At 30.4% G+C, this 25,170-nt stretch overlaps 4 protein-coding genes across 7 annotated transcripts; 1 reads left to right on the top strand and 3 right to left on the bottom strand.

Moving 5' to 3' along the window:
• Positions 1 to 219: 219 nt before the first annotated feature.
• On the bottom strand, positions 220 to 6,920 carry LOC116770865 (insulin-like growth factor 1 receptor). Of its 2 annotated transcripts, none has more exons than XM_061520900.1 (7): positions 6,423 to 6,920; positions 4,966 to 5,188; positions 4,555 to 4,695; positions 3,726 to 3,931; positions 3,030 to 3,176; positions 2,212 to 2,374; positions 220 to 2,141 (listed from the first exon to the last, which is right to left on the bottom strand). In XM_061520900.1, exons 1-7 carry the CDS (start codon positions 6,443 to 6,445, stop codon positions 297 to 299), a joined length of 2,748 nt encoding a protein of 915 aa, XP_061376884.1. In that variant the 5' UTR covers positions 6,446 to 6,920; the 3' UTR covers positions 220 to 296. The 2 variants fall into 2 exon arrangements, with proteins under 2 accessions (XP_061376884.1, XP_061376885.1); XM_061520901.1 differs by lacking the exon at positions 6,423 to 6,920 and adding an exon at positions 5,811 to 5,835.
• A 4,329-nt stretch (positions 6,921 to 11,249) lies between these two features.
• LOC116771014 (uncharacterized) lies at positions 11,250 to 22,323 on the top strand. 3 transcript variants are annotated; one of them, XM_061520785.1, is made up of 18 exons: positions 11,250 to 11,406; positions 11,624 to 12,223; positions 12,364 to 12,527; positions 12,831 to 12,947; positions 13,217 to 13,270; positions 13,347 to 13,460; positions 14,115 to 14,229; positions 14,517 to 14,670; positions 15,017 to 15,088; positions 15,494 to 15,589; positions 15,966 to 16,203; positions 16,288 to 16,411; positions 16,498 to 16,714; positions 17,096 to 17,291; positions 17,598 to 17,770; positions 17,877 to 18,077; positions 21,921 to 22,036; positions 22,112 to 22,323. In XM_061520785.1, the coding sequence occupies exons 1-18, from the start codon at positions 11,378 to 11,380 to the stop codon at positions 22,200 to 22,202; spliced, it is 2,871 nt and encodes a 956-aa protein (XP_061376769.1). In that variant the 5' UTR covers positions 11,250 to 11,377; the 3' UTR covers positions 22,203 to 22,323. The 3 variants fall into 3 exon arrangements, with proteins under 3 accessions (XP_061376769.1, XP_061376770.1, XP_061376771.1); XM_061520786.1 differs by lacking the exon at positions 13,217 to 13,270; XM_061520787.1 differs by lacking the exon at positions 17,877 to 18,077.
• On the bottom strand, positions 18,636 to 21,678 carry LOC116771015 (nuclear valosin-containing protein-like). The gene has a single exon (XM_032662716.2). It carries the CDS (start codon positions 21,598 to 21,600, stop codon positions 18,991 to 18,993), a length of 2,610 nt encoding a protein of 869 aa, XP_032518607.1. The 5' UTR covers positions 21,601 to 21,678; the 3' UTR covers positions 18,636 to 18,990.
• On the bottom strand, positions 22,316 to 24,678 carry LOC116771016 (26S proteasome non-ATPase regulatory subunit 8). The gene is made up of 5 exons (XM_032662717.2): positions 24,467 to 24,678; positions 24,162 to 24,337; positions 23,805 to 24,012; positions 23,525 to 23,695; positions 22,316 to 22,495 (listed from the first exon to the last, which is right to left on the bottom strand). The coding sequence occupies exons 1-5, from the start codon at positions 24,572 to 24,574 to the stop codon at positions 22,352 to 22,354; spliced, it is 807 nt and encodes a 268-aa protein (XP_032518608.1). The 5' UTR covers positions 24,575 to 24,678; the 3' UTR covers positions 22,316 to 22,351.
• Between the last annotated feature and the right edge of the window lie 492 nt (positions 24,679 to 25,170).

Here is a 25,170-nt window from a genome sequence, read left to right as displayed (position 1 = left end):
GCATTTTTATTTTTCACTGATAATACTAAGTTATAAATTATCAATTAATTCAGTATACAAAAAGCGGACTTGATAAATATAAAAAATACACTAAATAAAATGTTGATTTGGTTACGAATATATTTGTTAAAAATAAATGTCTTCTATTTCCGACATATGAACGATAAAATTGCCATGTTTTCTTTCTATATGTCGTATATAGATAAAAAAATCAAAAAATCTAAATCAATATTTAATAAAAACTTAAAAGGTACAATCGTTTCATTCACTGTCATGCTAATACAGATAAATGTAATCTATTCTGAATGTCCAAAATCTATGCTATACAGTGGCATAAAATCCGACAACATAATTGCTGGTGGTTCAGATTCATTGCGATTAGCAGAAGTAGCGTCTACCAACGGTATATCGTCCGATTTGATAGTAGTTTGTTTCCAGTGCCATCCAAATTTTATGGATATAACACACAGTAATATTCCGAAGACTACACCACCAATCCATATGGAAAGATAATTTTGTTGAATAACCATCACTTTAGTCCAATTGTTACAAACATACGAATAAGCCAGCGTCGTTGTACACACTCTTATAAGATAAATATTTGCTTTATGAGATTTTACTGTGAGACTTGTCTCGTTTCCAAAAACGCACATAACTTGAGGCAATAAATGACTCATGTCATTTAAATTATTATCTGGACAAATTTCCACAGTGTATGACAATATAACTCCGTTTGATATTGCCGGTGGATCCCAGTTCACGACTATTAAACCATTCTCTTCAGCGCTTGTAAATGTAATAGAGGCTATATCAATGTTTTCTAACCTTAAGGTCCGCACTACCTCTCTAGCAGAACGGCTACACAAATCTTTAATACAAGCCCGAAGGTGAAATCTATAATCTCTAAAAGGTGCTAATCCTCCAATTTGATAAACTTTTCTTGGGGCAGTAATGTCTAACGATACCGTTTTAAGTAATCCTTTGATATAATCAACTTTAGGACGATCCACTTCTTTCTCACAGCCTTTTATTGAATTGCATATATCAAAATACTCATCGACCATTGCACCAAAAGTAAAAGATGATAAAATACCGCACATACTTTCACAACCTTTTCCATAATCACGCGGTGGTCTCATAACTTTTGCGTGACGTGAATAGTCAATTTCATCAATATCATTATAATTTTGGCAATAATCTCTTGTATTTATATGGTTTTGATTCTTTTCTATTAAGTACACGTCTAACTCGTATCTAGTAATGTGCCGTTCATAGTTTTTGTGATCAACCCATCTTACTACAACTACGTCAGAGGAAGAAGCCACAAGTTCTGTTATGAATGGCGGCTCTGGTTTACCAGGTGGCGTCGTAAAATTTACTATAGCACTGCGAGCGAGATGACGTGTGGAAGGTTCATACTTTTCTATACAAACAGCATACATCGAAGCCGGTCGAAGAGAGTGTAGGGGAACTTCAATTAGCCTATTTGAAGAATATGAAACGCTTATAGCATTCCATTCTGACTCACTACATGCTTCCGGTCCAATTGGCACTTTTGTATCGTGAGATATTTCGATATATAAAATAGTGTAAAACACGTCAGTTCCAGCCTCACCATCAAAAGTGGCAACTGCAAACGTTTGATTCTTGACGTTAATTTTTAGACCCAAATTTATTTCTTTACAACCCCCGCTATAACCATTGAGTCCCTGAGGTAAATCAATTTCATTAGGAGCCACCGGAAATAATGGCTTTAACTTTTCGATTTGGCTCATACAAAGGATGGGGTTTCGGTAAAATCTCATTGAACCCTTGTTTATTTTAAGTTTTTTGGTAACATTGTCTGAAAATAGCATCTGAAGGTTTTGCATATCGTAAACGACTAAACTATACTTTCCATTTAATAGTGTATTGCCCTTGATACTTTTTAGCGATGATAGAAAATCTAGTGATGTAACTGAAATAGAACCATAAATTAGAATGTATCCAGAAACTTCTTTGATATTTTTCAAATAATATCTCAATTCATCCATCGCTCCGGGAACTGATCTAACGTGTATTGTCAATGAGCCATTCACGTATACACACTTTTCCGTAGCTTGTATGGAAGCCAATGTTTGAATAATGAGGCTTTTACAAGTCTGTAAATATATAAATGAACAAAATATGAATTAAAGTAATAATGAGTAACATTTATATGAGGATGATTACCTTATCGCAATTAACGCAGGGTTTGCATGATGTATCTCTTCCAATGGTCACCATTTCATAATTATTCGGACACTTTTCCACGCATGTATTATTGAATTCAAATCTATTTAAATGTTTACATTCGTCAATCGTCACGCAATAATTGCTCTCCGTTAATATTATGCTAAAACAAGAAATTTAAACTTAAATCAAGAAATAAAAGGGCAAAGAAAAGATCGCGTCAGATTTAAATATAATTTCTTTAGTATTATTATAGTTCACGATTAACTGTGAATCATTTTTTTTAATAAAAACCGAAAGTCGAACCGCAATTTATTCTTCATTTTATTTTCCCGCTCCGTAATATTTTTGTTTACAGATTTACATAACGCTGTAAGGTTTTTATTTACCTATTAGCAAACAACTGATTGCATATCGACTGACTCGTTACATATTCAAAAGCTTTAAAAATATAGGTCTATTATCTATGTCCTAAACTTCTAAGTATTTATTTCATCCCACCCTAAATCTCAATAACAATTACAAAAGGGGCTTGGACCTTTACTTGGCGAGGAGTATTTCGGTATTATGTTAAGAAAAGAAAAAATAATATTCACTTAATATGATAGATATAATAAATAAAGACAGCGATATCTATCATCAGTGTCACGTGACTTCATACTACATGCAACTGTTGTCAAGTGTTCCGTACAAACTGCAGGGAATGGAACTATACTTATATAATTGGAAATATTCATCAAAATCCATTTAGTATATTAATACTGAATATACATCCTTCTTACCCTGCACATTCATTATATAAGGGAGTTTGTACATACGTATTGTTAGGGCAGCGGTTCACACATGTATTATTGATGGTGTAGTTCCTACACAATGTGCAGCTCTTCGGGTTGGTCTTGCGGCATCCAAAGCAATTCACATCACAATCTTCTGCATCCGGACCCTCAAGGAAGCGTTGGCATTTCCTACAGTTGAATGTATTAAAAATATTTGAAGCCATATTTAGTGAACACGACATATATATATATATATATAAATAGAGGAGAAAATTGTAAAATCTTCTCATAACTAATAGTAGCAAAATTACTTTTATTTTAATGTTTACTTTCGAATAATTAAGACTAAAAGATCATCAAATTTGAGATATTATTCGTTCCAAAGAAAGTTTCTAATTTTGACTTCAATGTTGATTTTCTTCGTAGCTTTATTAATATAAATATAAAATATTTGATACAAACTTCACTTAGCCCTATTCATTCTGTTTATCTTTTAACAAACAGTTGTAAATAATCTTTGAGTCCTCGCTTCATTATAGACGATCCTCAATCTTATTTACTCATCGAGAACTTGAAATTAATATGTAAGTCGCCTTACAGTCTAAAATATATTAGCTAAGTATAAGTAAACATATTGAATAGTAATATTTTTTCCTTCCCCTTTTCTTAGTAACAAATAATAATAAATTATACAATATTTCGGCACTCTCTAAGTTAATGACAGCGTAGAAATTTTACTTATTATTCCAGCAGCGATTGGAGACAGCGTTTCTTGTACAAGTGCAAACAAACATGCACCGTGTCCCTTTGTCTGGTATGCTGAGAACGTGACGAGATTTGGGCGCAATAACGTTCCAATCAATGGAATCAATGAAGCAAGTAAGTTTACCGCCCCATATGATGACTCCGCCTCTATCGATTTTGAGCAGGTTATAGAAACCTATCTGAAATTAAGCATATATCTACATATACATATATATACCTATAAATATCAGTATATTTAAAACGGCTAAATGTTTTATTTTTCTTATAAGTGTCCTTCGGTTTTATATGAAAAAAAATATATATATTTCAGTATATTATCAATTCATCGCTAAATAAAAAGTAAAATAAAAAGCCGTAATGAAGCTTTGATAGTGTTATTGTAAATTATGACAATTATAACAACTGAACAGAGCGATGGGCACATCATAAATTATTTCACTTATCTCCTGAATAGAAATTTACAATAAGATAAATAAAAAAAACGTGATCCAAGTCACCCAGAATTATAAAGACACATTTTTCTATTCAAAGAATAAATTAGTTTAGTTTTATCTTATTTACATAATTCTAGAGGACGCTTGAATAATTTATTTTAGATTCATGCCTCATTTTATAAACGAACAAAATGTTTTATCTAATTTACTATATTCATGATGAATATGAGCAAGATATTTGGTAATCAACAAAATTACAGTAATTAGACTCGATGGTTTTGAATGACGTTAATTAACTCGGCTCACTTAATTAAAACACTATAAGATGGATAGTGGTAATTAATAAAGATTTCAAATGTAAGACTAACCTCTCTCAAACGGGGCATGTCATAAACAATGAGCGCGTAGTTGTATAGAAGCGTGTTACCGCGGATTCTCGCTAAATTCGGAAAGAGGTCCCCCAGAGACTCCAATCCCGACACTCGGTAAACAACCATAAATCCTGTAACCTAAATGTATAGCACAAATTATTTCAAAGCATTCATAATCATGGTTACAAAATTCATAACGTAAACAGAGATCTATTTACATTTCCTAACTCGCATCGATATATATGTTTGTATTTTTACGTTTTAAGATTTATTATAGAAATAATTTATTAATATTCTTTTGGCCACGACGGTCTTTGAACATTCAACAAACTCATAGTAGGTATATGATATGACAGCACTTCCTTTTTCATTATATAATAAAAAATATGATTTCTATATAATTTTTACCTCTTTTAATTTAGGAAAACTTATATCCCGAAAGTCTTTTGGTTTAGTTCTCTCTAGAAGTGTTATTATCAGATCCCCAACCACAACTGTGCAGTTTTGTAACTTTTTTATATTTGCCATTCTATTTACGAAGATGCTAGTACATATTCCATGATATTCCCTCGGTGCTTCTATACGTATCTCTCCATGAGAACAAAGCAATCCAATCGCGATGAAAATTAACCTGCGTATATACAAATCGGAGATTTTTTTTAATATGTACGATAAATAATTTGAATTGTATAAAAAAATATTAAATTAATTTTAAGCTAAAATTGGGCAGAAAATTAGTAACACTGCTCTTACAATATGAGCAATAAACATTATTATTACGGACATTTTCAAAACCCCTGTATCCTATTGTAACAAGAGGAATCGTAAAAAAGGGTATTTTAAATTCATAACGCTGAGAAAGGTATCAAAACATCAAATATTTATTTAGAGAAAGGAAATCTGCAGTACATTCTGTTCGAGGGGTTTTATCCTTCCTCAAACGATATATTAAGTTCCATGACATAGATAACTTTGACCCATGTCAAAAACGCGAAATGTATCCGCTTAAGAAGTTACTAGCGAAACTTTCATTTGCCGCCGGATGACATGTGATTATATCACTGTTTTTCTGTTTATTTAATGTAAAATGCTTTTAGTATATTTATTTAGTATACAAGAGTTTTAATCCTGGCACTCGTCTAAGTTTTACTTAGTACCTAAGAAGTTTTAGTTAGTATATATTATATAGTAATTCAAAAGGAGGCGTTTTGAACAACTTAGAATTATTACTGGAATACACATACAATACCTACATTTAATACATGTAACATTTTGTTATTAATAAGTCAACGGAAGTTATATACGCTCGTTATCACATCGTTATAGAGAATTGTTTATAATTAGGTCTGTAACAAATTAAATTTTATTTTATATTTGAAATGAAAAATTAATTTTAAAAGTATATTAGATAAGAATATATTTTGTCATAAAACAAGTGTATTATTTAAAAATAAAAATAAAAAATTCATTCAAAGATAAAGGTTTTGGTATGTACGGTAATGTTGTACTTATTATAATTTACGAAAGTATGACTAAAAGACCACGATTTAAAAGATAATATGCACCTTTAAATTAAATAAATTTTTACTGTTTTTTTTTTTATTTATTTAGGCATAGTATTAACCGACTCTTTTTTCTGTCCGTTAAATATAAAAAGCTTTAAAAACTTATAAGATCTGTTCACGTTTCAAAAAACGGTAAAATAATCCTTAATTCAAAATATATTTTTACAAAATAATGTATTTCACTAACAGTTAAATAACGATTACCTAAAAAATACCTCATTACTTACTAAAAATACATATTATATTTGTACTAAAGATCACATAAGAGTTAATTTAACATAATATTTGTAGAATAATTACCACATTAAAACAATTTTCGCCATGTCACCTTAAATTTTTTCGAACCGAACCTTTTGTAGGTTTTAGATGTACGACGCGCTGTATGATTTGAATGGGACGAGTTAAGAAGTATTCTTCGGATAATTCTTAAATACCATGCACTCGTGAAACACGTCATTTTACTTTATATTCCATATCTGATATGATGCATTTTTCTTAATTTATTCAATCTTATAATTTCAATAGTTTTTCTTGTTTGTTCGATTGAAATATGCACATGCATGAAAAATCTTTTGCTTATATTTAATTTTTTTAAGTCTGAATTTAATTGGGTTATTTTTCACAAATATAGATACACTTCAAAATTATATTTTATAAGTACATGGATATTACAAATTTGTCGTTTTCATCAGATCACTGCACTTTATAAGAACTACAACGATATATTTGTATTGTAAATAAGGAAAAGTAACCGCTTCCTTATAACAATACCGGCTATCAAAGTAAAGTCAACGTACAGACTGAAGTCTAAAACAAGTGCAAATTATTTAATTATGCCCATAAAGATTCGATAGTCCCTTAATTCAAGAGCTCGACCCCAAAGGTTACGCATATACGGCATGTTCCAGAAAATAAAATAACAAGTAACTTATTTTCGTTTTTTTTTTTTAATTTAATATCTACTTTGTGCATCAATAAGCTGTATATACAATACAATATACTTAACTTCACATGTATATGCAATAAAAATCACTTTATTATATTACACCAGCTGTGCCCTGTCACGCTTCGCTGTGAACAACAAAATACAGCTATGTTTTATTGAAGTTTATTTTTTCAATACTTGTGGGTATACAATATTTATTGATTATGTAGATATAGAGGCTATCTGGTTTTCTAACACGGGAACACGCAACATACAATTGTCTATGTGAAAGCAATTCACATACAGATCTACACCACACGTTTCTAAAGATTGACCTTGAGCTTTGTTAACTGTGACTGAGAACGCCAATCGAATTGGAAATTGTAATCTTTTAAATGGAAATGGTGTATCAATCGGGATCTTGGGAATTCGATGAATGTGGACATCTTCACCTTTGAAAGGCCCTGTAAAAATCATTGCTTCCACCATGTTACTCGTTAATTGTATAACTGCGAATCGTGTGCCATTGTTGAGTTTTGGCTGATTAATGGCGTACTTAGAGATGTGTTTGTATATATATATATAGATGTAACGGTAGGTTTTTCGGTTTTTTTAGTTCTATAATACCATATTTATATAACTCTAAATACAAATCAACTTAAAAACGATTGCGCACGAAGAATTCTAAGTAGGTATTATACAGGGAAACAATTTTCCACTGACTCCCGTTTTCCGCCTTATGTTATTAATTTCGGAGTTTGATCTTGCTTTATTTCGCTTATGTTCCTTAATATTTCGACGTGGAGTATTGTAATAACACAGCCTGTATAAGGGGACCTACAGGTCAAGTGGACTTAACGAGTAATATTGCATTTTGTGCCGTTGGATATTGTTAGTGCATATTTTTAATATCGCTTTGAAATTTTTAGGTTCAAAAATGTTATTGAAATATTGTTTTGAAGTTTTAAAATTAATTATATACAGTTTTTAAACAAATGTTATTGACATATCACCACCTAAAACATTAAGTATTTTGTTGCAAAACACACCGACAGAGGACTCTGTCGGCCGGTCTTCATTAAATATTAATTTCTTACTTTTAGCGAGATTTTATTTGTAAGACATGTATGACTATAACTTGGGCATGTCAAATCTATTTGATACGTTTATAAACAAAAATATATTTTAATTAAAAAACTGCTCGAAGCAAAACGACATCCTAAGGAAAAATAGGAACGAAATACACTTTGCCATTATTTAGCAACAGACATCGCTTAAGCATTACAGACTTTAATTATATATGATATTTTTTTTTATTTGACATCAATTTCATAAATAAATATTAATTTTATAATTAATTTTAATGGACAACTTGGAACAAGTACACCACAAAAATATACGTTAAGTTTTTATATGGAAAATATACCTAATTAACTGAAGTATGTATCTACTGTTATTGTTTATGTATCCTGATAATTTTTAATTTATTAACAGTTAGTTGCACTTCGTGAATTATATTTTACTTGCAAGAAAATTCGGGAAAAATAGTCATTTATTAGAGCGAATCCTAGACAAAATGGTTGTTGTTTGGAACATTTCAATCGCATCTCCATATTATTGACTATCTATCATGAAGTTTCGGTTTTAATGGTATCGGGATACAGCAATTGGTTAGAACAATACCAGTCCAACTTTATAAAATACAAATAGTCGTATAATCCAATAAATTTACCCATAAAAATTCCTGCAAAACCAAATATTTATGGAAAGCTGGGGTTACCATTACAAATAAATCGATTCATGTCAATCATTTAGTGCAAAAGTTATTCGGAATTAAAGTTATGAGGTTTCTTTGATTTTTCTCGAAATCCAAAGTCGTAGATCTTAAAATTCTTTACAAAAATGGGCTCAGTGACTTTATTTTCCTAAGAGTTTAAATCGGTATGATATCGCGATTCTGTCACATTACACATAATGAGCACATATTGCCACGCCACCTGTGAAGCAGTGTACTGGATTCGTTTTTGTTACCGTATTTTCCCCCGTAGGCCTACTCCACTAAATGTCGTGACAATTTAAAGGAACAACACCCGTCAAGTTCTAGATATTACCTAATTATTGCTATTGATTATTGGTTTAACGGAATCATCTTTTTAATTAATCTTAATCAAATGGGATTTGCAAATGTTATTTTATATTAGAAAGCTAAATCTCCAAAGCGAAAAGCTTAAACCAAAAGCCTTCATTGCTATCTATTATAATAGCTTTCTCAAATACATCAATAATCCTATGAACTGTTACTCCATCACTTGAATCACTGTTGAACACAGATTGATCAAAAATACAATTTTTCAAGTTTAATTTATTATATCTCGAAAGATGAGAAGGAAGAAATAAATGGCGTGTAAATTTATGACCCGCTAAATTTGAAACACAAATATAAAAAAAAAATACCTATATTTCTGAATTCCTAACCAAATGTCAGATTATTTGACATCAAGACGACCAATTCAACAAAATGTTTTTTCGTATTATGTAAGGACCTAAAATTTCAAGTATTTAATTAACATTTACATATAACAATTTAAACAAAGAATCAAAATATTAAAGGTTTTTTTTTTAATAAAAGGTTATTTTAACTTTCATTCAGAATATATGATGTGATGTGATCCTCAAACTTGAAAGACAGTTTTATTCTTCTCGGAATAAAACTGTTAATTTTAAGATTGCGCGTAGTTATTTTCTCACACACTTTTAATAATTAGTAGAAGGTGTTTACGTTGAATTTATTCTTTCAATTCAATCAGAAATATGACAATTATCTAAAATTTCTAAAATATTTTTATTAACTACGAAAATATTCCTTAGAGTTGGCTGACTATTTCAATCCAGTGAAGCAAATAAATCAAAGAATTAGAGTGATTATTATCATCTATTTGGTGTCAATCCATTACACTAAAACCATTTGGAATGATGCCAAATGGCTTGACCGTGAGATTACACCTTTACAATTACATTCATGACAAGCGTGTAGGGGAGCGGTGACATTACAAATGTCTATAATTATGCTGGTCCCATCGTTTAAGGAATACACAACATAAATAACATTTACTGAACAAAGATGTGTTTCACAACCGTTATTCTGTTCATAACTCTCTTGTTAAGCCTAACTAAGCTATTCATGACAGAAACCAATCAAATGACAATGGTCTTCAGAGCGTAATTATTGTATCTAGGTATCTACTGAAATTTAGAGTTATTGTTTTGTAGGTACAGATTACATACGATTCACATATAAAAATAAGTTATTCATTATCTGTATTATATTTTATTTTATGTATAAAAATTTAACAAGTTTTACTGTTTATGAAATAATATTGTCATTGCAAGATACTATTTTTTTTTAACCACATCAGATTAAGATAAAATTCTGTTTTACATTTAAACTATACTTAAAATAAAAATATGTATGTAAATAGACGAGAATGAAATAATTACAGTTAATTATCTCAATTTAATATCGAAAACAGGGTCTTGAACCTTATTAATTCTTTTTATTTTATTATCTTCCTAAATATATTTTTTATTCGCCAAGATCCTTTTAATTTTATTTCACAACTATACAATAATTAATAATCCAAATTTAAAATAGATTCCAAGAAAAATAAAATTAACTAATTAATTTAACAATTTACCACTAACTTACGTAAACAGGATTTAAAAAAGAGTTAATTTCAAAATGTTGTACTAAAAAAGTTTTAGATGAATTACAAGATTTATAATGTACTTACATCGCTAAAAACATAAGATTCAAATATATTAATATAATTTTAGAAGAATACCTAAATATAAAATTTAATTCGGTTTATATGTCACATACAGTTTACAATAAAAAAATAAATTACAAAAATATAACTTTTAATAGATGACCACATTAAATATGGCACAGAACAAAACCATAGAAACTATAAAAAATAAAGTTACACACTCATATTTCTTTTTTATAATATTCAAAGTATTACTGTTCTTTGACATTATTATACCAAAAAGTAATTGAATCTTATGTGTAAATAATCAAAACAATTTTTTTTAACTAAAAAAAAATATGGGCACCCAAAAAATTTACATGCCTATGAACACGTTTTATTATTAGGCTTGTGATAATCTGATTAACAATGACAACCTCAACAATACTGTCAATGGCATACCTCTTGTCAAAATCACAACCGAGACGTCAAACTCATATGTTTATAAATAAATATAAGGATTTAAAAGAAACGCCACTAAAGAAGAAGAAGACTGATTTAAATAACAATTTTAAAACTTAAGAATGTCTAATATAAATATCAATGTTGCCTTGTAAGTATATAATCTTTAGCTTCTTTCAAAAAATAACCGACAGGTAGATTTAATTATCAAGGAAAAATCTTTAAATTACTATAGTTTCCTTCATATTCTTATAGTTAAAAAAACATTAAGTAACATTTTCTCTTATAAGTATATGTAACTATTTATTATAATACTCTGAATATCTATCAATAAATAAAAAACTACATATTTATATTAAAAATTTTAGAACCAACAAAAAGAAAAAAAAGAAACGCAAAAGGAAGTTTCTTCTTCCACAGCCTAATCCACAAAGTCTTGTAGTGGACACACCAATGACAAGAATCGCAGCTTTGTTCAAATTACAGCAACAATTAACTAATAAAAACAAACACACTACTTACGATAGGCCTCTTATGTCAGGTCCTAGATTCAGTCCGCATATGAAATGGGTTAACAAAAAATTTATGAATCCACAAGCACAGATCCGCAATTCAACACCACTATCTGCTCAACAAAATGATAGTGATACATCAAACAGAAACGAAAATGAAAATCTTAATGCAAGCACTTCTAAAAACGAAATCTCACAAAATACAACTGCTCAAATATCTAACCAACTGTCTGAGCCAGTTGCATCTTCAAGCTTAAATACTAGTGGACAGGATTTTCCTGTATATGATTCCAAAATTACTAATTTCAATCAAAATATGCACACAAATTATAAATTCCATGAATGTGAGGTATATGACAGTCCGTCGTTCATTAACTTTGAATCTGAGGAAGGGGTGACCGATTTAAACGATGATGATATTTTCAACAAAAATTTATCGAAGGCTGGAGATGAAATGTGAGTATAAACAATATTGCTAGTGCATATGTTACTTAAGTTTTATATCCAATAAATTTCCAAAACTTATTAGTATAAGTCTCATGTTTTTATATTTAGTAAATATAGAATATATATATATAATTTTGTAACATTTTCAGAAATAAAAATCAACAAGATATAAACGCTGGTTTCAAATTGAAATTGCAAGACCAATACCCAAAGAGAGCTGAATCGATAAATCAAGATACAAAAATTAAACAGATCAATATGAGTCAAACTGACAAAGAAAGTAATGCTATTAAGAAGGAATTGCCACAGAACGGTGAACCATTTGTCTGTTTATAATTTTAAAAAATGATTAAATGATTATAGGAAAAGATTTATTTAAAATTAAGATGTCTACATTTTAAAAAATCATAGACACTGTATATTTTTTTTTATATAAACATTTATGTTTGAATTAATATCTCTTCAAGTAATTCTCCCAAAATTCATTACTTTGTTGACAAATAGGCCCTGCATTTTTTTTTACAAATATCAAATAATATTTCTTGTTTGATTTGTCTATGGTAAAGTTTTATCTATACATTAATTTATTTTGTTATTTTTATATATATTACCGCAGATTCCAACCAGGACAATCTACCGCCGGTGACATCTGATTCAAATAAGGTTGTGAGAGAGAGTATTCATGCAAATATTTGTGAACAAAGCAAACACATCGAAACACCTCTAGCACAAAGTAAAGATATATCGATTTTTTTTTTTGTATAACTTTTTATGTTTCTGAACAAAGTCTTTGTCAAGTCATAGTAATGTATTTTGTATTTAATATTATTAGAGTAATATTAATAGGACTTAGTAATTTTTTGTACTACTTCCAACAATATCAGTTACTTTAACTTGAGAAATATTTTTATATGCCACTGTATAAGAGTTTTCTAAAATATTCGATTCACTATAATTATACATATTTACTATATATAGTAAAAAATTCGATAAATTTTTCAGATGCCCAAAACTTTTTTATGCACAACACCGACTTAGGACCAATGCAATCTCAGGGTGGGTTAAGGTACACTTTAAAGCGATCTTAGTCTTATTTTTGTATGGAATTAACAAATTATTGCATTTGTTACAGGATATGCAAGCAATAATCTGAATTTAAATCAAAAAATATTTGTTCAGACGGATGAATCAAACGTCTCACAGTTGTATTCGCCATCTGATGTCTATGAAGGACTCGCTAAGGAAGGTATAAGTAGAAGATTTTTTTTTAATTAATTATTCATGTTAAATAATTTGTATCATATCCCTATAAGTAATGAAATATTAAATGTTGAGATAAATAATTATATAATGTAAAATTTAATTTTTTTTTTCACTATAATTTGTCAATATTTTAATTTTCACTCCCATTTCCATCAACTATTAAATTGTGTTTTTCGCTTAATGATAGAATCCAATATTCTTCTTTTTTTACTTTTTGGATAAGATGTAAGACTTTCGCGAGTTATATTAATTTAAAGTAAACTAATAGTATTCGGATATACTACGAGTGCTTTATTTTTGTTTGTTTTTCGGTTGCTTTTCAGCAACCTTGATCACGGGCAGACGAGATGTGAATGACACGTCATATGACCGAAACGTAGGGAGTATGTAGTTTTTTACAAAAATAAAACACGCGTATATCCGAATAATATTAGTTTAATTTAGTTGGTTAAGTCGATTTTGATTAAGTTTATTGAAAATGAGATACGTTGCGTTACTCAATAAATATAATAGAAATTAATGGCATAAAAAACCTAATGAGATCTTTGTTAATAAGGACCGTTATATGAGATTTGAATGTAGATACTCTAAATTCTGCTTAGACATCAATGACGAAATATATTGTACGCTGTTCCAGACTCCCCGGACAGTGAAAGCGTGACTCGTACTAGCGCCTTTCAAAGACTCGGTCCACCCGAAAAAAAACCCAGGCTTACTATCAACGTCAGCGTCGACACAGATCACTCTATCCGGTTAGTATTAAAACTTTATTATTTCTTAATGTTTTTTTTTTTGTGTAAAACATATATTATTTTATTAAATTTATTTAATTAAACTCTTTGGTATAAAGAATGATTGAAATTACATTAACGTAAATAACCTTATAGCATATTTATTTTATCACAACTTTGCATTGGTATACGTTTGTCCAACAAACAGGCAGGAATTTTAGCCGATTGATGACGGAGTAACAAACGTCCATCCAAACAAATATCTTAATTGTAATAAATTAATTTTGACTATACTCTTCCGTTTAAAGAGATGTATCAGATGGCTCGGGGAGGTATATACCAGCTCATGAGAAACAAGAATTACTGGAGAGCAAAGACGGTACTGTGCTAGCTTTCTTACCTACATGGCCGTGGAAGAACAGCATTGTGACCAGAAAAACGGTCTCTTACAGGAGTTCCAAGGTATATAAATACTCATAGAATATAACACAATATATGGCTCATACTGGGCTATACATATTTATATTGTTGGTATGGGACATAGAGTCCAAGCGAACCAAACTAATAATACCACGAGTAAAAATCTTAAAATCTATTTTATTTTTCATACATTTTTTTTATTTACTATATCAATAAGAGCTAATATGAAAATTTCACCCTAACAGATAATAACAGGCAACATAGTACAAGCGATAATTAAATACTGTATTATTTCACTCAATATACTACAGTACATATAAAAATTCATATTTTTTTTTAACAATGAGTTAGTACTAATGTATAATTAATTAATATTTTTTATCAACAGACTCTGATGATGATGAACAAGGAATATATGGAAGAGAAATACGAAAAGGATTCAGCTTTCTTCTTGATAGCAGTATGTGTGATATAATGGATATGCTTACATGAAACTAGTTTTTGACCGCGTTTTCGTTCGTTTGGACCTCGGCATTGAGTTCAGAAAGAAATGTGCCGCAACCATAGAAATGTTAACCCTTCGTCAGCGACATCTGTTGTTTGTGTCATAAAACTTTATCCAAAAAAACTAATCCGTAGTTTGTATAGTCACAGCTCATACGAAGCGTTTCGCGTTTTTCATTCTATAACCAATGAAAAACGTCTAACGATCCGTATATAGTTTTCGAAAATATAATAAACTAAAAATTCCGGTATAAATTATGAGCTGTCTTATTTCAATGTTTGAACTGTTTTACTGTAAATTTTCATCGAAATCTGTTTAGTTTTTTTTAATAAAATTGAATACTTTATTTGTCTCAAACAGGTAGAAGGCTATCCGGAGCAATGGACGAAGGAAGACGTTTTGGATCTCGTCCTTGATCACTTGAAAGGAAAACATTTTGTTCCTTGCTTTATAGAAGTATGTCTTGCTGATTATTTATAAAATACATCTTCCTTACAAGATATAAGTATTCATTAATTTTAACAATTTCTTCAACACTGTATGTAAATATTAGTAAGCAATCGTAATTTTTTTCTGTGTCATGTTAATAAAAAAGTACTATAGTAGGTAGATGACATTAAATTGTCCTAAAAGCTTTTTGGGACTTCGACAGTTATTAAATAAATGGATTTTTCTAGAACAATGAATCAGTAACATAAAAAAGTCCCAAAAATTTCATGCAAAAAATTAACAATCGCTGAACCTTAGGCTTTTTATTTAGATTAAGATGACTTAAACTATCTGACACTCGTTTACCATTAGTTATATATGAATTTGAAATCGTTATTTTCAGTTCACTCCAAAGGAATGCAAATTCTTCGTCATCAGGAGCAAAGGTGCTCTCCTGACCATTCATTCACTGGGTTTTGTTATCCGCAGGGATAATATTGAAGTAAGACTGTCGATAGCACAAACTGTGCTCACCTTGAGACAGATTGACTTCTTACCGAGAATAGTTTTGAGATCGAGACTATGTATGGGATATGACGGTGAGAGTAAGTTGGATTTGAGCGAGTTTACCTTGAAAACAGGTAAGTCATATTTGGTTTTGATAATTATGTAAATATATAATATACATATTATGTATGTGTTATAATATTTTACATAATTTTCAGATATAAGCCACTTTATATACTATCCACTTCACCGTAACTTCAATCAAACAGAATTAATACACTTGCCCAGTTCTGTGTCGTGGCATACACTGACTGAACTTATATTGTCACATAACAAAATAACGTACGTGTAAAATGTTTTCAATAGCAACATATTTTTTTTAGATTAATATTAAAATATAATTATCTTAAAATATTCAAATCTTTCAGATGCATAGAAGGTTTTAATCTAGATAAATCAACACCTAGGCTGAATGCTTTAGATCTTTCCCATAACAATATTGAGAGTGTCCTGAGTTTGCTTCCAATTAGACAGTTGCATTTACTAAAGCTATCTCTAGAAGGAAATCCTCTTTGTTATGATTACATAGAATCAGATCATTATGTCAAAGTGTTGAAGAGTATATTTTCCAGTTTGAGAGAAATAGTAAGTAATTTTTTATTTTTATGTCAAAATATATTAATGTCTTATTGTGCCATTGATTAAGTATTGATGGAATAATAAAAATATATCATTTTTTTGAAAAAAATATTACCAGCCTTTCTTACTTCTTATAATAACAGCTCTCTGCTAATGAAAGTCCCATTGAAATCGGTTCTGCCGATTTAGAGATAAGCCGGAACAAACAGACAGACTGCCAATAATTGTGCAAAATAAATATGTTATGTTTTGGTACATGTGTCATGTATACATCCATATATATTTAATAAACAGCAGTTATTCCAAAATAACAATCAGAAACTCAAAATTTAAAAAAAAAAATTACACAAATAACAGTCACATACAAAATGATAATTTCAATTACAGGATGGAATTCAAATAATCCACGACTTTGTTCCAAATACAAAACAGAATTATTGTCCAGAAGATTGTAGGAATATTGTTGAGAAATTTCTAGAAGTATTTTTTCCTTTATTGGAATGTAGTCCTGATGACAGAAGACCTATGCAATCTATGTATGCTGATAACGCCGTTATGACCGTTACTCACAGAGGACAGTTGCGTACGTATACGTCTTTTACTACATTAACTAGCTTGTCGCGACTTAGTCCGCACAGACGTCGGAATTAAATCCATAAAGAAATTAATGAAGTCAGCGCCATCTATCTTAGATATGAACTCATAAAACACTACTCTTATACAATGAATTACGGAATAAAATATGTCTTCTGTTTTAAAATACTCTAAACTATCTGTGTGCCAAATGTCATTAACTTCACCAACTTTTATATATTTTCAGTGTTTCTTGACGAGAGAAATAAATTTCCTTAATATTTGACGCTATTTAAATAATAATGTTTATTTACAGGCTACAACACATCAAATAAGCTGGCCTTGAACTTGCTTATTAAAAATAGAAATATTCTGACCAGTGACCTCGACTATATACAGGGTAGTTCTAATATTTTGAAATTATTGAAAAAATGGCCGAATATACAGCACGACCCCTCCACGTTCACTGTTGACGTTGTTTATTCTACAGTAAGTTACATATTTTATTCTCAAAAACTTGCATTTTAAATAAAATCAAAATATTTTGAATAATTTAAATAAACCGCGACTATTTTTCTTAATTAAATTCACAAAGGATACATCCATAACATTCACGATAAACGGCGTCTTCAAAGTAACGGCCGAGACACTGGCGGAAAACGAAAGTCTTTTAACGTTCGCACGTACAGTAACGTTGTATTCCGCAAATGGCTATGAATACAAAATAACCAATGAGATGGTTCACATCGACGAACCTTATTATGAATGGGAAAAAAAAGCTTTTCAAATTGTTTCGGTGAGTTTCATTTTTTAAAAATCATTTTACTTGAGTTCCAAATGTAATTGTCTATGTTTACGGGTAAGTATCAAGTGTGTACTTGGCTTTATTTCACTAATGAAATTTGCACGCTCATATATACAAAATCACAACATCTTAATGCGTCCGCAAACTGGGATTGAACACAAATTAAGTTATTAAATAACTGTTTATTTGTCTAATCTGTAATAAGAGGATTTTGTAAGCTGTTATTTTTGAACTGAGTAACATATTCTAATAAAAATTTAAAATAATTTCTTAATTTCTGATATTTCATATTCATAGCATAAAATAGATTTTATTGAAAACAAAATAAAGATTACACTTTACCTTTTTCGACTTAAAATGTAGGTAAATTTACTATAAACTTAAATTTAAATGAAAGTGAATACAGGTCAGTAAATAGAAACTTTAACAACTTGACAATTCAGTTCTGGTGAGTTCTCTTAACCGTTTTAATTGTATGGATGCTTAATGTTGATGTTAATTTTTCTTATTTCTATATAGTCATACCCTCGGCTAATTAAAAAAAGACAGTTGTAATCAAAATATTTATATTTTGTCACTGAAATTAAAATTCGTAAGACTAAATTTATAGATTTCTAACATTTGTATCACTTAATTATTCATTCAATATCCTAATAATGCTTCTCTTACTTTGAATACTTAATGATTTTAAATTAATCGTTATCAGAATCTTTATTTGGTATCATTAACCTTGAGAATGTTATATACATGTATATTAATATAAGCTTTTAACAATTAAAAACGAATTGTTTAAATATTTTCAAAAGTAAATTAAAACACCAAATTATTTTTGGCACTGTAATACACTTATCATAAGGACGTGATACAAATGGGTACATACTTTCATCTATAACACAAACTTATATTACACAGTATCCATAGATTCTTCATTAGTAGGTTCAGTCTCCATCAGCATGTCCCTTTCATATATACTACCGGAATATTTTATTCTCAACTTCTCATAATGCAATTGCTCCTTTTGAGATATAGATGGTTTACATTTAGATAGAGCGGATCTGAAGTCTTCGAATGATACAAATATTTCGCCGTCGAGAGTGCCATTGGCGATATGATTGGTTAATGAGTAGGTTGCAGCGGCTCTAACCAGACCAGATAAGTCAGCGCCAGTGTAACCTTCGGTCACATCCGCGATAACTCGTAAATCAACATCCGGACTGAGAGACGGTTTAGTTCCTCCCTTAGTCAGTTTCTGCAATATATCGTAACGGTCTTCTGTAGCTGGCATCCCAACATACATGATCCTGTCCAGCCTGCCTGGTCGGAGCACCGCAGGGTCTATGATATCTGGTCGATTGGATGCGGCCAGAACGAAGACGCCTTCTCGACTTTCGATGCCATCCATTTCTGTCAGCAGTTGATTTACCACTCTCGCAGCTCCATTGTTATCGTGCGAGCTACGTCTAGGACATAAAGCGTCGAATTCGTCGAAGAATATAACACAAGGAGCTGAATTTCTCGCGCGTCTAAAACATGTGCGGACTGCCCGCTCGCTTTCACCGACGTACATATTAAGCAATTCGGGACCTTTCACAGATATAAAGTTTACGCCAGCTTCATTAGCTACAGCCTTTGCTAGTAAAGTCTTCCCACATCCAGGTGGGCCACATAATAAAACTCCACTTGGTGATGACAATCCTAGTTTCTTTAGTTGCTCGGGATATTTCACAGGTGCTAGAACAGCTAATTGTAAATCTTTACGAACTTGATTTAAAGATCCTACATCATCCCATGTAACATCAGGAACTGTGACAATACCTTCCCTTACAGCACAAGGTTTGGTTGTTTTCAGGGCTTTTAGAAAATCTTCCTGTATGATGGCCAATCCAGATAACTGTTCCGAAGTATAAGGATGAGTGTTTTCGAGAAGGCTTAAGACTTCATCAACTGGGTCTATTGGTTTAATCTCAATTTCTGGTGCTTTCTGTACTGATTCAATGATTCCACTACCATGATCGGTTTCCTGAGAGTTCACTGCCTCAGTGGTGCTATCCTGTATTGATGGTTCCAAAACATTATCAGTCACTACTACATCAGATTCCTTAACAATTTCTTCATTACTATTCTCACCATTCGGTATTTTATCTTCGTTATCTTTGTTTTCCATAACTTCCTTAACATTTTCTATTCTATTCTGACTTATTTTAGCAAAGATTCTCTTAACAGCATATGTGCTTGCTTTGTTAACAAGAGCTTGTAAATCAGCACCTACAAAACCGGGAGTTATCTGAGCCAAGTTATTCATGTTAACATCATCACCGAGAGCTAGATTTTTACATAGAATTAGTAATATTTCTTTTCTCGCCTTTAGTGAAGGTATTCCTAAAGTTATCTCCTGTTCAAGGCGACCAGCCCTCCTGAGTGCAGGGTCCAAAGAATCAGGATTATTTGTAGCAGCAAGTATAAGAACTGAGGCGCTGTTTTCATTTAAGCTATCTAAGCTAGCAAGCAGTTGAGCAACCATTCTTTTTTCCATCTCTTTTTGAGCATTCATTCTGTTTCCACACACAGCATCTATTTCGTCTATAAATAAGATACATGGTGCAACCGTTGTGGCCCTTTCAAACAGCTCCCTGATTCGTTCTTCAGATTCTCCCGAGACTCCTCCAACTAGTTCAGTACCAGTAACAGCGATAAGAGGTAATTGAAGTTTTCCTGCAATAGCATGTGCTAACAATGTCTTCCCAGTGCCTGGAGGTCCATGCAACAGAGCTCCTCTTGGACATTTAATTCCCAGTTTTGCATACACTTCCGGATGTTTCATGTGCAACACAAGATCACAAATTTGTGTTATAATATCTGATATACCACCGATATCTTCAAAACTAACCTTGACATTTTTAACAGTACCAAGTTCAGGTTTTTTCTTAGGTTGTGCACTTTTATTTGACTCCAATTTCCTTTTTTTATCTGCTATATTCTGAATCGGTTGCGATTTCTCACGTGCAGGACTTTCTACCGCTGTACTATTTGTATTTCGATTTGGTATGTGGGGTGTAATAGTTATTTGATCATTTATTTTGGGTATTTTTGGGGCTGCGCTGCCATCTTCGTCACTGCTCAATATATCTATGGGTTCACCAGATTTGTCATTAGCTCGACGAATGACCGGCGGTCGTTTTTTATCCTGCATTTTATACATAGCTAATAAGCGATCATTCAATTCACTGTTGTTTTCGTCTAATAACTCTAAATCAGATTCCTCCTCGGAGCCCTCTGACGTGGAAGCTCCATCCAATCCGTAGCTCTGTAATACCACTTTGTAGGCACTTTCAACCAGTTGACAAAATGCATTATCGCTTCTGTTGCTGTATTCACGATAGCGCTCTTTAAGAGAACGCGCCATTTGGCTAACATCAACGAATGTCTTATCCACATTTTCAGCAAGATAATTTTTTACCCGGGATACAATGACTGGATCATTAATAGTTTTTTGTCGAGTTTGATGTTTCTTCATATTTCACAGATTTAATAATATTGTCAGTTTTATATTTTACACTCTTCGTCGCAGGTTAACAATGTTTGACAGCGGCGTCGCCGAAATCAATGGGATCGTTGCCATATCAAAAAATCTTACACATTTCAATAAGTTTTAATAAATTAGTTTTGTAGAAAATAACTGTTGAAATCACTCAATATACCTACATTTATTTATGCTATTTATTAAATGCAAATTAATATTTAAAGTGTCTGATATAATTGTGATATATTATAAACATTTTCATTATCTAATCCTTTAAAACGTAGTTTTCTCAATTTTACATGTTATATTTTTAGATTCCAAAAAGGGCGTTGTGTTTTAAATTTGATTCCACCCCCGATGAAAATACAAAAACCCGCCTTATTTACATTTTAATGAAAATAACGAACGCGAATGAAAAACAATGTGAAAGGTAAAGAAAATTGATAATTTTTCATAATTAACATTAATTTCATTGTAGAAAATACTAAACATTTTCTGCTTTTAGCTACTTGGTGGACAGAAATTGGAACTTCAAAGAGGCTTTGGAACTGTTTACACAAGCCATAAAAGCAAATAATATAGAAACAATACATTAATTTAGAAGAATATTAATTGATTCAAGATGTACTGATTTCAGTGTATAAAAAACAAAATAACAACAACCTGATTGTATTCAAAACAATGTGTTCAGGGATCAATAAAAAATGAATTCTTAAATGAGGTTTTATTCATAAAGCTTATACATTTATACTATCATTTCAAGATGTCTGGCATACTCTATAGTCTGTTCGGCCAGTTCCGCTGATGGGAAGACGCCGGCAGCACATATACAAGTTTCTTCAGCTGCATTGAAGTGGTAACAGTTATCAGCTCCCAATGTCCAGTTACGCTATGTAGAAACAAAAGTTTAGTATTATTATTACAGGACTTTCAGACGAATGAGGTTTTTAAATTATACATAGTTCTAAATTAAATACAAAAACCTTTTTATACATGGACAGATTGATTTTTTATGTTATTTAAATTAATTATTTTGTAATTAGGTGAAGGCTTCAAATGTTTCTTTTTTTAGTAATCTTAAGTTTACTTTACCATGTTGTAATTACATATATTTAGGTTTTTCTTACTTACTCACACAGGCACTCATCTAGCAAAACGATAGAATGATTAAATCACAGTATATAATTTAAACAGGGCCATATACACCAATAAGGGAAGCTTATCAGTTAACTTACACACTAATGTGCTTTAGCTTTTTTTTAAAAACAACAATACTTTTTTAAAAGAGTTGAGTGCACATTTTATGTATTATGCTGTAAAATGTTATAACCTGGACCAAGACATATAATAGAATTAGTAACTTTAAATATATTTTTTTATACACTACAAATTTATACTATATATGTCTAAAATTGAAAAAAATATATTTTTTCCAGTATCTGATATACATTTAATAGAAATGTAAAAAAATATTTAATCTCAAACATTTTGAAGCAGCACAATTCAATGCTTCAATACAATAGACTTATATAAAAAATGTAGAAAGCAGATAATGAATGTAGCAAAAAAAGTAGAAAAAAGTGGTTATTGTGGTAAGCGTATTTTATTGTCTTTGGTTATTGTTATGACCGGATTTAAATATTTTATTTTATAATTAATTAAATTATAAAATGAATTGCAATTGATACAACAAAATAACAATCAAGTTTTATTAACTCACTAAGGGCAACTATGTTTAAATGGAATAGTTTTTTTTATGATTGCATTAATAAAAATAAATACTAGTAGCCCAATTTAACCATTATTTTATCTACCCTGCCAAAGAAAGTCCTATCAAAGTCAGTCAAGCCAATTGTGTATGCATTTTGTAAGAAACTGTTATTTTAATATTACAAAGTTTTATTGTTCATATATATACCTTCTTTCCATATTCCAAAACTGCCTGCTGATTAGGTAAGTTAAGCCTTCTGGCAGCTTCAGTGCTTGATATACACAAGTAAGCCTTTTCAATACAAGCTGCTATTTCACCTCTCACGGTATCTAGTAAAGTGTCCATAAACAATGTGTAACTCTCTGCTGGTACATTATCCTGTGAAGAATATTTGATTATTTTAATTTTACTGTAAAGTTTTTTTTTTAATATTTAATAAAGGTATAGTTTGGTTGAAAAAGTACAACCCAAACAATCTATACAGTACCTTAGCCAAGAAAATTTTATTATAGCTTCCTTCCATCAGATACTGTTCCAAAGCCAATGGATGCTTGACATAAGGATCCGCTCTGATCACATCAACAGGGAGACGCTCGAGTTCAGTGTGGAATTCAGCAACTCTATTCTGAGCCAGCAAAAACAAAAGATTTAAACCCAACAGTTGGTAAGTGAAGGCTGACTCCGGAAGGTGATCTCTAAAACATAAAATTATATATAGTATTAAGTGCTTTACTTGAATAAACAAAACTATACCAAACCTAATTAAAATACTAGGAAAGAACTTAATAATAGACTTGCATATATAAAATTATATTACATATTGGACATTATAATAATTTCTTACTTGTAATCAAAGTAGTAACATTTTAATTGAGACATATATCTTTCAAATGCCTTTACGTCTTTAGTCGCTACAGCCCATTGTGCTCCGATTTCCAAAACATCGCGACCTAATATCAATTCTTTTTGGTTAGCGGCTTCATTATTACTAGGTAAGAAACTAAGATGGGTTAGTGCAATCTGAAATTAAAGATAATGTAATTTTTATAATATAAAGATATAATAAATTTATAAAAATATAAAATAAACTTTGGTATTTTTGTTCTTTATAATACTGTTTGCTGATATTTGACAAGTCATCCTCCTTACCTTTATTTTATTGAGAAGCTCGCCACATTTGTCTAACTTGCGTGGTTTTTTCGCCCATTCTGTTTTAAGATTTTGATAAAGAGTTGCAACGTCCTTTACAGAAGCCATTTCTTTAATGAATTTTAGATATTTTCAAAAGATTATGCTTGAAAATGTAAATACAAGTTGTCATCTATACCTCCACAGACAATTTTCCAAACTGATTTGTATTACCCAAGTGACATTTTTGCTGTTGTCATGACATTAAAATATTATTTATACTATGGGCGACTCCTTAGCTGTTTCAGTTTATTTCCTAACAAAAAAGAGATCCTTTATCTAAAACTTTTGCAAATACGATGATTTTAAAAAATATATTTTGTTATCTAAGAAAAACTGTGAATTAAATAAAAAAGTTTTAATCTTTATAAGGATTATCTTCCTTTTAATTATCAATAATGACTATATTTGACCATTTATAAGAATTAGCTAAAAGTAATGATTGTGCATATTTTAGATCTCTGATATATTTCTTTTGCAATTACTTTATTTATTGCAACCAATTTAAGGAAATCTTTGAAACATCTACAGAAATATAAAAAAACAGCCGTTGACAATCAAATTAAAAGTATTATTAAGGAAGTTATTTATTTATTTTGTCCGTCGACACTTAGTCTATTTATTTCATTTAAATTAATAAATAATTATATATAAATTATTTGAAT

The sequence above is a fragment of the Danaus plexippus genome, chromosome 7 (genome assembly GCF_018135715.1).
Source record: "Danaus plexippus chromosome 7, MEX_DaPlex, whole genome shotgun sequence".
Classification (NCBI taxonomy): domain Eukaryota; kingdom Metazoa; phylum Arthropoda; class Insecta; order Lepidoptera; family Nymphalidae; genus Danaus; species Danaus plexippus.
The sequence above is the reverse complement of the archived record's forward strand: the minus strand, read 5'-3'. Positions and strand labels throughout refer to the sequence as shown.